This window comes from Tamandua tetradactyla, chromosome 10 (assembly GCF_023851605.1).
Source record: "Tamandua tetradactyla isolate mTamTet1 chromosome 10, mTamTet1.pri, whole genome shotgun sequence".
NCBI classification, from domain to species: Eukaryota; Metazoa; Chordata; class Mammalia; order Pilosa; family Myrmecophagidae; genus Tamandua; species Tamandua tetradactyla.
This window is the reverse complement of record NC_135336.1, coordinates 34,101,497-34,116,138: the sequence shown is the minus strand read 5'-3', so window position 1 is coordinate 34,116,138 and position 14,642 is coordinate 34,101,497. Positions and strand designations below refer to the sequence as shown.

The following is a 14,642-nucleotide window of genomic DNA, read 5'->3' as shown; positions in this document are numbered from 1 at the left end:
ACATTTGGGTTATAATTAAGCTCAGTGGCTCATCTACTATTCGTAAATCTAGAAAGCAAGTGGTTTGAATCCCAGTTAGTGTAAGTCTCTTGGGTTTCACTTTTATCACCAGGAATAGTAATGCAGCCTGACCTTGAAGGGTGGTTGCGAATGTTCAAGTATCAACATTCTGTGATGAGGAGAAAGTAGTTACATATTTTGCAATTATAACTGTCCTGTCCTTGTTTTGGCTTCTTGATCTCCAGATGCCTATCAGATCAAATGGTGGTGATAATGATGACCTCGGTAATACCATTCACTAAGGAGTGATTGCCTATTGTGACAGTACTTGCACACATCCTCTCATTTAATCCTCACCATAGCTGTGAAATAGCTACCATTATCCTCTAAGCTGAGACTTGGAAAGTGACTTGTTCATGGTCATACAACTAATAAGTTGTGGCGCTCGATCTGAACCCCTCTCAGTTTGATTCTAGAATCTCTTTTGCGTCTGTTTTGTGAATAATTTTTGTTGTGGTTGTTTTGGTTAAGGATACTGCTTCATTTCTTGCTCTCTTCTCCAAACATTCACACAACCCAGGGATAAATGTCCAGTTGTCCTCAACAGACAAGCCAATCACCAAGCCACAATGATTTATGATAGGACATTTGGCAGGATGCTATTTACTTTTTCTTTGGAGCTATCTCAGGGGAAAGTGAGCTAATAAATGCAGAGAATGAATGCAAGAAAAGTAAAAAGAAAAACAGAGTCCTAGAAATGTAATAAAAGAAAGCAGATAGATGATATTTTGGGCTCCTGACTATGAAGCTTATCTAATCACAGTAAGTCATGCTGTATTCCCATGAGAACTGCAATGAGTTAGCACTCAGCTACCCAATGCTGAGCTGCATGAGTCACTGAGTCTCATATGTATCATTAAGATGAAAAATTGTGAATATTCTAAATTCAGCCAAATTCTTCCACTTTTCAAAAGGACTTGGGTATAGTTTAGTCCATATTTTCAGTGACTTTTCATTTAGCTTAATAGCTTCTCTCAGCCTTGGTGAGTTGACTCCCTAGCCTAGCCAGAAGTCAAACATTTCCAAGGGCTTGGTCCTCATTTGTGAGTGAGTCACCCGCACCATTAAGTCTGTGGGAAGCAAGGAGACTCAGGATCTAGAAGGGGATATCTGAACACATTGTTGCTTACCCCCCACTGTATTACCTCTCTCATTTTCTTCACCTTACTGACTTTCAAACCATAGAACAATTGCATAGTTTTTACAGTGCTGAAAACTTAAACCAGAAAAATCCCAGGATGGGATACCATAAAGAAAAAGCAAAAAGCCCTCTGGACATCTGAATTCTCCTTTTGATGTCCCATCCCTGTCCAGCCTCTCCCATAAAGCTTGTCCCACCTTGGATATGAGGAAAACAATAGTATAATAAAAATGTTTACGAGAACCTAGCTGGAAGTGGTCGATTTTCATGGTGCTGTTGTTGACAGGGCCGAAGATGGTGATCACGGAGATTTTCCTGGTGGCCATTTTGCAGAAATTTTCTAGATATTCATCTCTCTGCTGTACATACATGTTGTTCTCAGTCTTAGGAGCCGTGATCAGCTGGAGGTGGGTGAAGGGCAAGCAAATATTAATTTACAGTCATAGTTCCACACTGAGGCAAAATCAAAAGAGATGATTTGGAATAGAGGACTGGTAGTGATTGACACCTAAACTATAGGCTATTCTGTTGGACAAGAAGCATAATTAGGGCCAAAAAAAGGCATTTGAAATACTTTTTTTTTAATGCCTCCAGATAACACACAGTTTTTGACACACTTCCACCATTTTCCTTCCTTATGTAGTAACTTGTTTCCTGGTTCTCTCACTTATGAACTTTGCACAAGAACACTTATTTTGCAAGGCTGTTGTGAGCATTACATAAATACTTGACACTTAATAAATGTTCACCTTATGTTAGCTCCCTTCCCTCATTGTGACCTGCCTTATCCCCATTGGCTGATCAGACATTCATGAATTCAGAGGTTACTATACTATTGCATGTTGGCACCACAGAACATTCTATGATTTAGAATTTTATTAGGCAACTTTACAGAAACTTTTAGTGATGGTGTTTTGGCCTCTGTTTTTCATATAAGAAAATACTCATTGCCATGTTGGGCTTGTACAGAGCTGATGGTGGACATCTTTTGATATTGGAGCTTTCTAACAGGAAGATTTTTACTCTTTCAGTCCAGTCTTCTCTCCTAGTCCAAACTAGTGTTGTTCATCTAGTCCCCCTCTCTTCCAATCTTGTTCATATCCCTGACTTCTTTTGTGATAGATGAGGAAAGGTAGAGAAATTTTAGTCACCAGCCATCTGGGAAAATACGTATTTCATTATTTTGGATAAAATGAAGATACTGCTATTTTTGAAGGACCCTCTTGAACCCTCTCTCTAAGGATGTCTCAATGTTTTTATCTAACCTAATATAAAAACGTCTCTACTTTCTTCATTATGTCAGTTGCCCTTCCTGAGCCTTTTTCATTTCTACCATATTTTTCCTGATTTGAAACCAGAACTATGTACCATAATTCACGAATCGGTGAGCATAGCGCTATTCTCCCTGGAGGTGGGAGAATGTGAAATTTTCCTCTTTATCCCCTCCTGATGATGGCCAGGTCTTTGCTGATCTCATTGACACCAAACAACTCACAAGGCTGATGTCTGCAATGAACACTATCATTTTGCTGATTCATTACTGAGCTCAGAGACCAAGCTCTTTAAATTCTTTTTCCTTAAATACTTCCTTGCACTTGACCACATTCAAATTTATATGCCGCTTTTCTATTTACCTGCCTAGACAAATAAGTGCTGCAGTTTGTGGCTATTTAGCTTGGCATTTTTTTCAGAGGGAAAGACACTATATTGTTAATGTCTTCTGAAAACTTTATAAAAAATGATCAATAAATCTGGTCCCAGTTTGACCCTGCTGTTTATTTTTCACTATAAAAGATGTATGTACTACTGCCTGCAGTTTTTCCCCTCTAAGAATTCTCAATAAATAACAAAATGTCATCCCTCTTGGAAATCTAAATGTGTTTAAGCCTTTGTGTGAACATTACCCAAGGTTTTCTGCGATGAATTCATTTTTTTCAGATAATAATTTATATTAAGTAGATTACTTAATATGCCTTTGATTTTGTGTTTATATGCCCATTCAGGTGGACATAGCAGGTAGGAAATGCTTATTTTAGAAATGTAATTTCCCAAAGGGAAAAAATATAAAATCCTTCCAAATTTATTAATTTAATCACACTTAACCTTTTAAATAATGGGTTTAAGGTAGCTATAAAAAGGTACGGTGATGATATTTTTGCTTTGTTTGTTTTTACTTAGTTATATGACGTTTGAAAATATTTCTTCAGGTTTTGATGGTAGCCCAAATCTTGGAGTTTTATTTTCAGTTAGTCTATTTTAGGTTTTTCTTTCTGGCTGTTCTTTGCTCAAAAACACACTATTTAAAATACGTAAAATGAATGTTTAAATGAAAACACAAAACAGAGCCAAGTACAAAGGTAAGAGAAAGAGATTTACTGTTAACGATTTTGAACTTTCTGTTTTAAATTATGGACAAGCCCATATTTAAAATATGTTCAGAGCTAGGGCTCCACTGCCCAGATGCTAGATCACTAATAATTACCTGCTCTGTAACTTCAAAACCCTTCATATGCCCCATTACATTCATCTCATTCCTAGCCATGAACTCAAGATCCAGAGACAGACTGTAACATGACAGGATGTCAAGAGTCCTCAAAGCCCTGTCTAGTCCTCTTCTTCCCATGTGCATAATTAAGAATTTCAGACAATCTATAAATCACATAGAACTCATTCTCACTTGCTTGCAGCTTCTCCCAGGAAGTCCTACATAAGTAGCTTTAAGCCATGGATATCAGTAGAAACTTAAATAAAGGCCTCTGATGTTTATTTTCATACCCAGGGCCCTTGCTTGAGGATGTCTAAATGTTAATCCACAGTGAAATGACACTCCTTTTGCTGACTCATTTCCTAGTCTTCCAGTCCTCCAAGATCTCTCTCTAGTCAACCTTTCCTCCTCTTCCTCCTTATACAACCTCTCCACCCTTGCCACAAGGTCAGTCTAAATTATGAAATGACAGGAATCTCTGGCAGAGCAGCACAGAGAAAGGGTGATGGCAGTCAAGTCGGAACCACTGCATTTTGGTCCTAGTTCAACCCCTGGCTAGTGTGTAGCCTTAAGAAAACTTCTTAACCTTACAAACCTCAGCTTTCTCATCTTTACAATGGAAGAACTCCCCTGTCCATCTCATATGGTTTTTGTGAGACTCAAATGAGAAGCGCGCATGTGCACACGATGTGTGCACACGATGTGTGCACACGATGTATGCACCCGAGCACAGTACCAGTAGCTCACCTGCATTCCCTCCTCTGCCTTTGCCCACATCATCCCTCCCCATCCCTTCCACCTTACCTAAACCTGAGGTATTCTTCAAAAGATCCTCCTTAAAGTCTTTTGTAGCCCTTAATGATCACTTCCGCTTTTTAACTGTTGTTCTTATTGTTTGTACTACCCACTTGGAACTTACTTTCTTGATTTACTCTTTTGTGATTATATCACACCTTCCCTACTAGAGCCTAAGTTCCTCAAGGGACTGAACCCCCAGCCCTTTGTGGCTCACAGAGGGCAGGAGAGCAAATGCAGGGCCACATTCCTCAGCTAACATAGATCACTCCACAGTCAGGAGAGAGGGGAGGGATTCAGAAACACAGCGATCCTCCTTTTATGAACATCTAGACATAGCCTACAGACCTGCTGAGAAAAACACTCTCCTTTACATTGAATCTGCTCCTTGAGTTTGCATCAAGGAAAATGCATTCAAATGTGTTCATCTGAACACATTTCAGGGACTCTTTCCCTATGTGGTGACATCTCCATCACATTCATTTTCTAGCTTGGCAGTATTTCACACAGTGTTTAAGGGGAAACCATTTCCAATCTCCTCTTCCTAAAAAAGAGCATCCTAGAACTTTTCAGTAAGTATTACTGTCTGACAATTGCACTTGTCCTCCTTCCAGTTTGGTGTCAATAAATCAGGATATGTATCATGAACTTAAAGTTGTGTTGTAGTTCTTGATTTTGTTTCTGTTCCAATCAGTATGTTGGCTCACTGAGCCTCAGAGGATAAGGCAGCCTGCTGTATAAGTAAAGGGAGCATGAGGAATGGGCAGATGCTATGGGGGAGGCTATCTTAAGTCTCAGAATATCCTAAATATTGTGTTAGGCCCCAAACACTAGATTTTTACAAGAAATGGAAAAAGAACATTCAAGTTACTTAGGCATTGTTTTAAATCCTTTTCTAAATTAAGCCAAATAAGTAGACTGTTGTCCCAATATCCAGATTTTTGAGGTAAGTTTGAAAATGTCAACCCACTGGAATCACAGGAGATTGAGCCTCCAAAGAGTATGAAGCTTGCTTCTGAATTCATGCAATTCAGCACTCTCAAGCCTCTAGTTGTCTGACAAGTAGGGTGATGTCAGGATACAGAATGATGGTTTGTCAGCTGTTCTCCATGTAGTCCTGTGCCTCAGTGATAAACACCTTGTCTATACTCTCACATGGTCATCCCGACCCTGACACCAAGCCGTTTATAGGATTAGGTTAATGGGACTCAATCTATTGTGCTTGACTGACCACAGAGAAAGCCAGAGGGTCGAAATGCAGAGAAATCAGCATTTTTAGGTCCTTAGCACAAAATAATATATGTTATCATTTATCTGGGAAACAGAAGGTTGCAAATACATTTTTAAATGTCCATATTGATTAACTAACAGGATAATTTCTAGATTCTTCCCTCACTTTTTGGCATGTGCCCACAGGAAGCTCCTGCCCACAAGAAGGCAGCATAGGGGAGTGGTTTTGCTCATGAGCTATAAAAACAAGTAGAACGGAGTTCTAGTTCTTGCTGTGTTACTTATGAGCTGTACACCATGGGCAATTTTCTCAACCTCGCTAAACTTCCGCTTCCTTATCTGTAAAATGAGATTTGATAAGTACTTTCACCTGGGGTGTTTGCATTCTAAACCATCTCTGCAAATAAACTGTCTCTGCAAAGCCCCTTGCAGGATCCACCTTTCTCTGGTGGCACGCTGAGAGGCTGCAGGTTTGAAGGTTTGAATTCTGACTTAAGACTAGGACCCCTGGCTCCACCTGCAGCAACTCTGAAGGCCTCTAGGATGCCATGTACCCAAATACAAACTATAACATTGCTGCCAGTGTTTCTGTAATTGGTGAAGTAACAGTTATGTCATGTTTTTTTATATCTAAAGAATGGTATAAATAAATGCAAAACACTAATGGGCTATGATAAATTGGAGTTAGGCAGCAGGTTACCGAAAAGCTAGAAAGACTTCTTAAAAGGTCTGCACAATTGCTTGGAATGCAAACAACATTTCAATTTGAACAAACTGGGCTAAGTTGAGGACAGTTGGAGGAAAACGTGCCCAGCAATACTTGACCGGCTTTCAGAGCTCTAAGCCTTTATGAATATTAATTGCACCATTGTGTTTTCTGAACAACATCAGCTGTGCTTGACAGGAAAAATAAGTGGAGAAAAGAAAAATGGCACCAACAAGTTCTTTCACCTGGAAGCACTGGTCTGCTGTCTGTCCAGTAAAATATACTCTTTCAATCCTTTGATTTTTTTTTTTCCATCTTTATTTCATCTTGTCTTTTCTAATCTCATTTTCACTTTAGACATGATTAACTTTTCAGAAAAGACATTTCTGATATGATCATCAGTTGGGTACACACGAGAACAAGGCTACAATGCATCCTCTTGGTACTTTCTAATAACAACCCTTGTTCTTTTGCTAGCCCCCAAAAGCCAACACTGCCACAAGCAATTTCAGCTGGTTTCTGTTTTGCCTCATATGACATCAGCAGAAGCTGTCATTTAAATTTCATTTGCTAGGAATTTATGACCAGGGATACTGTTAAAAGCAGGAAAAAAACCCCAAACAAACAGCTGGGCTTTCAGGCCCCTGACTCAGGGAGTGGAGAAAAGGAGGGAGGAAAAAAGCATGACTAATATGGGATACAGTGAAAACCCTTTTCTTTTGACTAACAAACCAGGGGCAATAAAGTACTTGCCAGGTGGGTGCACAATTACAATCCTCACCATTTTTTTTGCTGGTTAAACCTGACCACGAGGAAAGACATGCCTGCTCTGTTGGCTAAATGGCCAGAGTTGGGTAATGTCCTACACAGGCTGGACAAAGTTCCAGGAACTCGGAGGAGAGCAACAGAGCATATCACGAATGCTTCTCCTTGCACAAGAGAGAGCAGTTTGCTCCCACAGGTCCCCTAACAAATACTCAAGAACAGGTAGAGTTCTACTCTGAAATTAGTGATTCTTTTGATTCTAGCTCAAATATTTCCATTTAAATTCACGTTCCCTGCAAATATCCAAAGAGCTGTTAAACTACTCTAAAGACAGTCTGACAGTCTATCCTTTGCTAATCTAAACTTATACAATCACTTTACGGCTCTGGCTAAAAACTAATAAGTACATTTTTAAAATATATAGTAAGTTGTAACACAAAACACACACGCACACACACACGGACTTTTAAATCAACTATAGCCTGGGTTTTGTAGCAAACATAGATTGACTATAGATGGAAACAGCTAAGAATTTTGCAACATACCCCATCTACGATAAACACCACAAGTGACTCTGCTCTAAATAACTTTTTATTGTTGTTGTTCAACAAGTATTTATTAGCGCTTTGCTGGGCAATTAGAATACAATGATGCCTCCTGGTGTTACAGTCTAATAAAAGTGATGAAATGTGAAGGAAAACGACAAAGGTTCAGATAAAGAGCAGTGGTTGTGGTGCTCTGAGGTGCTAAACATTTTGAATGCACATTTAAACTTTTTGAAACCACTAAAGTTAAATGGGAAGAGGGTCCTCTACCCAGACTATTAATTCAACTTTAGGCCAGATGGGAAAAACACCCTCTAAGAAATGTTTTGAGTGAAGGGAGATTATCTCTTTTTGGTGGGGAGCAAAAACGGCCGCAGGAAAGGTATTGTCCACAGGAATGAGATAGCATTTAAGAGACTCATTTCTGACTTACAATATCCAACATTAAATTAATGAATTTTTATTCAGAATTAATTGCATCAAACCCATTTCCTCCTTGCTAGCATGGAATAAACTGACAGCTTTAAGAAGCTGGGTTAGAAATCTTGGAGAGGCTCTAAAAGAGAGGGAAAGGAGACATGGGAAAGAGTAGGAGCCACTCTCACATCGCTTATGAGAACTGTCCTTACACTGAGGATGGGGCTTATTCCTTCCCTGTGTACTCCTTAGATATAATATGATTCTGTTATTACCTTTGTACTGTGGAAAGTAATGGTGAAAAGTGGGTCACTCGGATCTGTGACTTAACAGTGGCAGCACTTAGAACCATAGGCAAAAGTGAAAAAATAGCAAGGACCCCCCTTTCACATGCGGATGCACACAAACACACACGCATATGCTTATTTTATGGGGACTCAGGAGAAAGTGACATCTGGGCTCCAAATTCAGATGAGTCTCTAGGATATTGGGAACCGGAACAATTAACCCAGTTCCCCACATCTCATCCCTTTAGCGTCTTACTGGCAGCTGGGCAGGGATAGGGGAGGGGGGCAGCCTTTAAAGGGAGAAGATTTCTGCCAGCTGGTTTAAAAAGTATTTCCAAGGATCATACCAGCAGGGCCCTTCCGTATTCCCAATCATGCCCACAATCCACGTGAGCTACCTTATTTCTCCCCTTTAAGTCTTCCCATTGATACAGACCTAATTCAGGGAAAGAATGGGGTCCTTGCTATTTTCCTCATGCACATGCTTCTAGTCCCTAAGCTCACATAGGAAGAAGTCCTTTTCCTAATGGGTCAATGCATTCCGTTTGAAAAACTTCATTTTTCTTTTATTCTTTGAACTCAGAAAAAGGAAGCTGTATATGGTAGTAAGAAGGGGGTAGGGTTGGTGAGCTAACTGAGGGGCTTGGAAGAAGCTGGCAGGTGCTTCCCTGGGTTCATGTCTAAGTTCCCTATCCACCCACTGATTGACTCCATCCCCCAGGGCTGCGAGTCGGTGAGAATACAGGTTATGGAACATCTAAACCGACAGAAGCTACTGGCCTGGCTGCCCTTTCTTGCCAAATCTCCTGACCTCTTGACATGATGCAGGTTCAACCACAATCTGGCATCTAGCAATATGATTTTACAAAAATAACCAACCAAACACGTACACGCCATGCCTCAGCCCACAGAGCAATGCCAAGAAGATTACTTACAAGGAGCCTTCGTCTGCCTTCAAAGAAGCCCAGCAGGTCACTCACTGACTTCCTGGGACTCTGAGTGAAGTGTTTTGTGGTGGGTTTCAGAGAGCCGTCCTGCTCTGTTTTGCCTGCTTTTTTCTTCTTGCTCTTCTCTTTCTCCTGCTTGCTCTTTTTCTCAGCTTTGTCCTTTTTTACTTGTTTTTCACTTGTTAGGAGCTTGTCTGGTTTCTCAGTCTTCACCTTCTTCTTCTTTTCAGGTTTCTCAGGCATCTCGTGCTTTTTGGACTCCTTGGCTTTTTTAGTGGGGCCATTCCCCACCGGCAGCGCCTCCCCCAGCTGAGCGGCAGTAGGCCGGCTGAGGTCATACTTATCCTCATACTCATTGCTCAGAATTTTGTCCTGTGCTTTCTTTTTGGGAGGCTTCCCCTTTGCTGGCTTATGAAGACCTGGCACCGCATTTGGGTCCCGGTGGCCGTGTTCCCGTCTGTCCGTGCGGTTGTCCCAGAAACGGCCTGGGCTGGCACGTGTGCTGTGCTCTGACACGGCGGTAGGAGGAGCAGCTGTGAAGCTCTCAAAGCTGGTGGCCTTGCCGGGTCTCCTGGTGGCCTGTGGCCTCTCTCTGTGCTGCTCCTTCCTGGATGGAGGGTACAGTTTCTCTGAGGCCGAAGGCCCCCTGGCAGTGGTCACTTCAGCTGTGGGGAGGGGCCTGTGGGCATCTGAGATGTGCATCCGCGTGGTCCAGGGCCTCTGGGTGGTGGAAAAGGTGGTGGTGGTTGTAGGCCTTGCAGCTATAGTTACCACCCGAGAGGTGGCCCGAGTCATGATGGTGGCAGGCGCAGGAGGAGGGCTGGTGGCCCTCGGGGTAGGGGGAGGTGGGGGAGGGGCCGCTGTCGTGCTGGGCAGTTTTCTCACCACCTTCAGCCTACTCTCCCTGGTCGGTGGAACCTGTGCTCTCCTCGTAGCATCCTCTTTCCTCTTCTCACTGCCAGCGCTTGGCCTTCCTGCTCCGCCATCTCCTTTGTTCCCTTCCTGCACTACCTGTCCCTCCACACCGGAGGACTTACATTTTTGGACAAAACCCTTCTGCCGGATCTTCTCTATCTTGCGGACGGGGCCCTGGTCGATGACTTCATACATCGCCTCCAGCCTGACTGGGTAAGGGTAGCGCTCCTCCACCTGCAGCGTCTTCTTCAACAGCACCATGCCAAACTTCCCCTTCTCCAGCTTCAGGAAGCTCATCAGCTTTGGAATGAGGCTGGGGTCCAGGGGCTCCTCTAGGACCCGACCCTCGCTGGTGATCCTTCGCACCTTGCCGCCTTCCTCGCCTGCCTGGTGGAACAGCACCATCTGCTGGATGTGCCTCTCCGCCAGCTCGCAGTACACGTCGTCCTTCAGAAGGCTCATCATCAGGCGGTAGTAGCCTTCCGAGGCGTGAGGCGCCGAGATGACCCACAGCCGGTTCTTCCCTGCAAAGCTGGCGAGGATGTTGGGGGAGCTGGAGCCTGAGGGGAAACGCAGCATTCTTGATCGAGCCAAGGACCCTTCATCCCGGACCATCTCGCGGGGAGAGCTCCTGCCTGGCAGTCTCTGCGCGGGCCTCGCCAGGGGCCGGCTGACGCCCGCGGGGGCTAGCGGTACCGTGGGGTGACCTAGTTTCAACACCGGCACGTTCCTCCTTCTTTGGAGGTACTGAAGGTTTGCTTTGACCGGACCGGATCTCTCGGTTCCCTGAGACTTTCCCTTGTGCCTCAGAAGCTGAGCTGGCCTGGTGCTGACTTGGGAAACCAGGGGCACTTTCGGCCTTCCTTGGCTCCGTCTTTTCGTGGCTTGGGGGTGGGGTTCTGATCCACACACCAGCCACACTGCCAGCAGCATGATGAAACTGGGTCCCATTCTCCACATCATTTTGTAATCCACTTTGGGAAGCAGCCGGATCGGACGACAGAAAGGGGATGGGGGAGGGGTGGAGAAAGAAAGAACAATCACTTAATTGCAAACAGAGCTGGGTATGTTCTCTTTATCTTGGTCAAGGGGAGGGAGAAAGAATAGAGAAGAAGGAGAGGGATCAGGGAATGGAAACCAGGATGCGATCCTGTTGCTTTAAGTCCCTGTAATGGGTCAGTGCTTAGCAGAGACAGTTACATGAAGCAGGAAACCCAGCTGGGTTCCCAGCCAGCCTACTTACACTGAGTTTCTACGGACTCTGGATGCTCCCGAGAAAATGCAAAATGAGCACATTAATTGCAACATCCACATTCCATTTCTTAAATTAAGGAACAGAGAAACAAACAAAAAAGAGAGAAAGGATTACACACTTACATTATGGCTCATAGAGATGGCATGCAGAGGATTTAAAAAGAAATGTGAAGTTTGTTCCCAGGACAGTTTCCTAGATGAAATACTTTTCCTCCCAGGCCTCTTTCTCCTTTCCAAGGGTGAGTAATACAAAGGGGGTTTGCCGCAGCTCCAGATTTCAAAGTAGCACCACAGATCCACAGACAGTCCTATTCCGAGAGCTGAGCTGGTTTTCTTCTTTTCTTTCTTGCTAACCCTTTTTACCTTCTCGACAAGTAGGATGAGGTGAAAGGAGCTGTCCTTTTGAATCTTTCCATCTCCATTTGTCTGTACTTTCTGCTTGGTCTTGTGAATCGGTGAATGCCAGTCACTTGCACCGACAGGATGTCCCTTAAAGTGGAGACCCAGCTATTTTTGAATCTTGCTCTTTCTCTCTCATTAGAGTTCCCGGATCCTTCTTATCACCCTTTCCCCCACAGTCAGGCTCAGTCCCTTTGTTTCAGAGAGTAAAAGCACTGGGATTAATACGTTTTCCAGGCTTGGGGAAAAGACAGGAATGTGACGTTGAAAAGGGATTTTTTTTTTTCTTTTCCTATGCTGCTTTTCTCCTCTCTTTATTTCTCCCCGCTTTTCTTCTCCTCTTTTCCTTCTCCTTTCTTTTTCTTCTTCCTCTTGCCTGGACTCAGTCCCAGAAATGTCAGGACAACCTCAGTTTTGCTCCAAACCAAACTCAAACAACAGCAGCCACTGGAAATCAAGGAAACTTCACTAAGAATTTAACAGATCAGCAAAACACCGCCTCCTTCCCATTTCAGCAAGTTGAGAGTGGACTGGGTGGGGAGGGAGAGGACTGCTCTTTGGGGTGGGGGAAAGTTTTGAAACACTATACATCATCATAAATCACTTTAGAATAGGATCCTGAGATTTAACCCCTTCCTCACCATGTAATCAGGATACTTTTCCTTCCTATCTATTCTCATACTGTACTTTGGAAAGGAAAAATTCTCAAATTTCTGCATCTGACTGCTTGGTCTTCTTAAAGGCTGATACTCATTTCACGTCATGGTGCTTGACTATACACACAGAGACAGTGTATGTGTATGTGTATGTGTGTGTATATATATCTTTCCATGTCTGTATTTTTCTCTCTTTCTTCCTGATTCATGATTTTAGTTTGAAGTTGGAAAAACCCATGGAAAACATGACCGGCTTGTTTTTATTTTATGCTAATTGAGGATCATATTACTGTGTTCTTGTTCCTAGTTACTCCTTGGCATAGAAGGAAGCTGGTAAAAGGTTGAAAATGCAGGCAGTGGCTGTTGGTCCCCTGATACTGTGGCCAACCCATCTATCAGGGCACTCACTGTGGGGGGGGGGCGGGGGGAGCAGAGGTGTGGGTGAGATATGGGGGTGTAGTAGGATATTTAGCTCTCCAGAGGTTTCAGAGGTCTGGAAGTCTTGAGGCAGTCCTTAGAGGTAGCCTTGTCAGATGCCACAGGAGACGCTGAGGCAGCTTTGGGCTTTTACCTCTAGGGTCTGCCATAGGGATTCAGTTTTCAGTGGGGTTGAAGGAGTCCTAGGTTACACAGATATGCCTTACAGCCTCTCCAAGGGTGTTCAGTGAGTCTGCACTCTCATGACAGTGGGAGCCAAGTTCTCAGAAGCTTCCTGTTAGCCAGGCCATGTTAATAGCAAGGTTCACTGGATAAAATTTCACCTGTAGTTGCTATCCCTTAATTAGCCCCATCTCTGCCTGGTCACGCATGCCTTTCCCTCAATAAGCTCTAAGCACTGAACTGAAGAAGTCTTGTAGGAAATTAAGTGTAGGTCTCTCAGCCCATAGCTTTAAGACCAAGGAGTCCCAGCAAGGCCCTCCTGTGGAGCCCCTTCTGACATTTGCAACAATAACAAAGGTGGGTTTCAGGCAGAGACCCTCTGTCACTGGAGTCAGAGAAGAGTTCATGCTTTCACGCGACTCACCAGCTAAGTTGATCAGATTCCTTGTGCTAAATTGAAAGGTCCTGGATTTGCCTTCTTTCTCACATCATAACATGCTCTTCATCATTCTTCCCCAGGCCTCCTTCTTTCATCTTTTTGCTTTTCTCTTCTCCCTGTTAATAGAGCATTTTCATATGAGGTTCTGGGCTTTACGTTAACATATGCACTTTTATTTAACCCTCATGGCATATAGGAAATGTATGGGGATTTATCCCCATTTTACAGATGAACTACCCAGGGCTTGTTGAGGCTAAATAAGTTGTTCAGTGTCACCCACATGGTAAGTGGTAGCTCTGAAGATTGAAGTTGGGTTTAGAACTATATACTTAGCATTATGTTATCCTGCCGCCTCCTATTTGCTATCTGTCCTTTGTCTTTTGTCTCTTCCTTTAATTTCTTTCCATGTTTTCTCATATTCATAGAAGAATCTTATTTATTTGCTTATTTTTTTTTAGAGTCCTACTTTCTGGAACAATTAGGTAGTTGTTCTTTTTTGCCTTTCTTGATAGATCTTTAAACTTTCTTATCCTACTTGTTGAATATCCCCCTAGCTTCTACCCACCTCCTAACAAAGCACACAACATTCGTCATCTGTGCCCTGGTAAAGCTGAAATACACCACTTTAGTGACTGGGAGTTGACCCAGAGGAGGAGCCACTCACCCCAGTACTGAGCTGTGTCTGTCCTCCTGGGGCCCTCAAGCTTTCTTTCATTCTGTGAGTTTCTGTCACAAGATGGCGCACTAAACACACCCACAAGAGAAGACTCATCCATCCGCCTCCTTATCCCCACACTTCACCCTCCCCCCCCCCCCCCCGCCCCCATCCACACATCCACATCCACCAAATGGGGATTCTCCTGCTTCTTTAGGAGTTTTCAACCTCCATGCCCTAAACTTTTACTGGGATCTCAGAAGACTCCCTCCGGAAGTCCAGGAAGCATATGCCTAAAAAGAACAAATAGGAAACAAATTAGCATCCACCCCTTTTCTGGAGTAGC

At 43.4% G+C, this 14,642-nt stretch overlaps 1 protein-coding gene across 2 annotated transcripts in view; it reads right to left on the bottom strand.

Annotated features, from left to right (window-relative positions):
- CCDC80 (coiled-coil domain containing 80) overlaps positions 1-14,423 on the bottom strand; it is a 39,750-nt gene extending 25,327 nt beyond the window's left edge. Inside the window, exons 1-5 of one of the 2 annotated variants that reach the window (XM_077118389.1) lie at positions 14,306-14,423; positions 13,627-13,757; positions 11,671-12,393; positions 9,367-11,267; positions 1,446-1,602 (exon numbers count right to left, since the gene is read on the bottom strand). In XM_077118389.1, coding sequence (XP_076974504.1) covers positions 1,446-1,602; positions 9,367-11,256 — 2,047 coding nt within the window. In that variant the 5' untranslated portion in view covers positions 11,257-11,267; positions 11,671-12,393; positions 13,627-13,757; positions 14,306-14,423. Of the gene's footprint in view, positions 1-1,445; positions 1,603-9,366; positions 11,268-11,670; positions 12,394-13,626; positions 13,859-14,305 lie in introns of those variants that run through there. The other variant, XM_077118390.1, reaches the window with a different exon arrangement.
- Between the last annotated feature and the right edge of the window lie 219 nt (positions 14,424-14,642).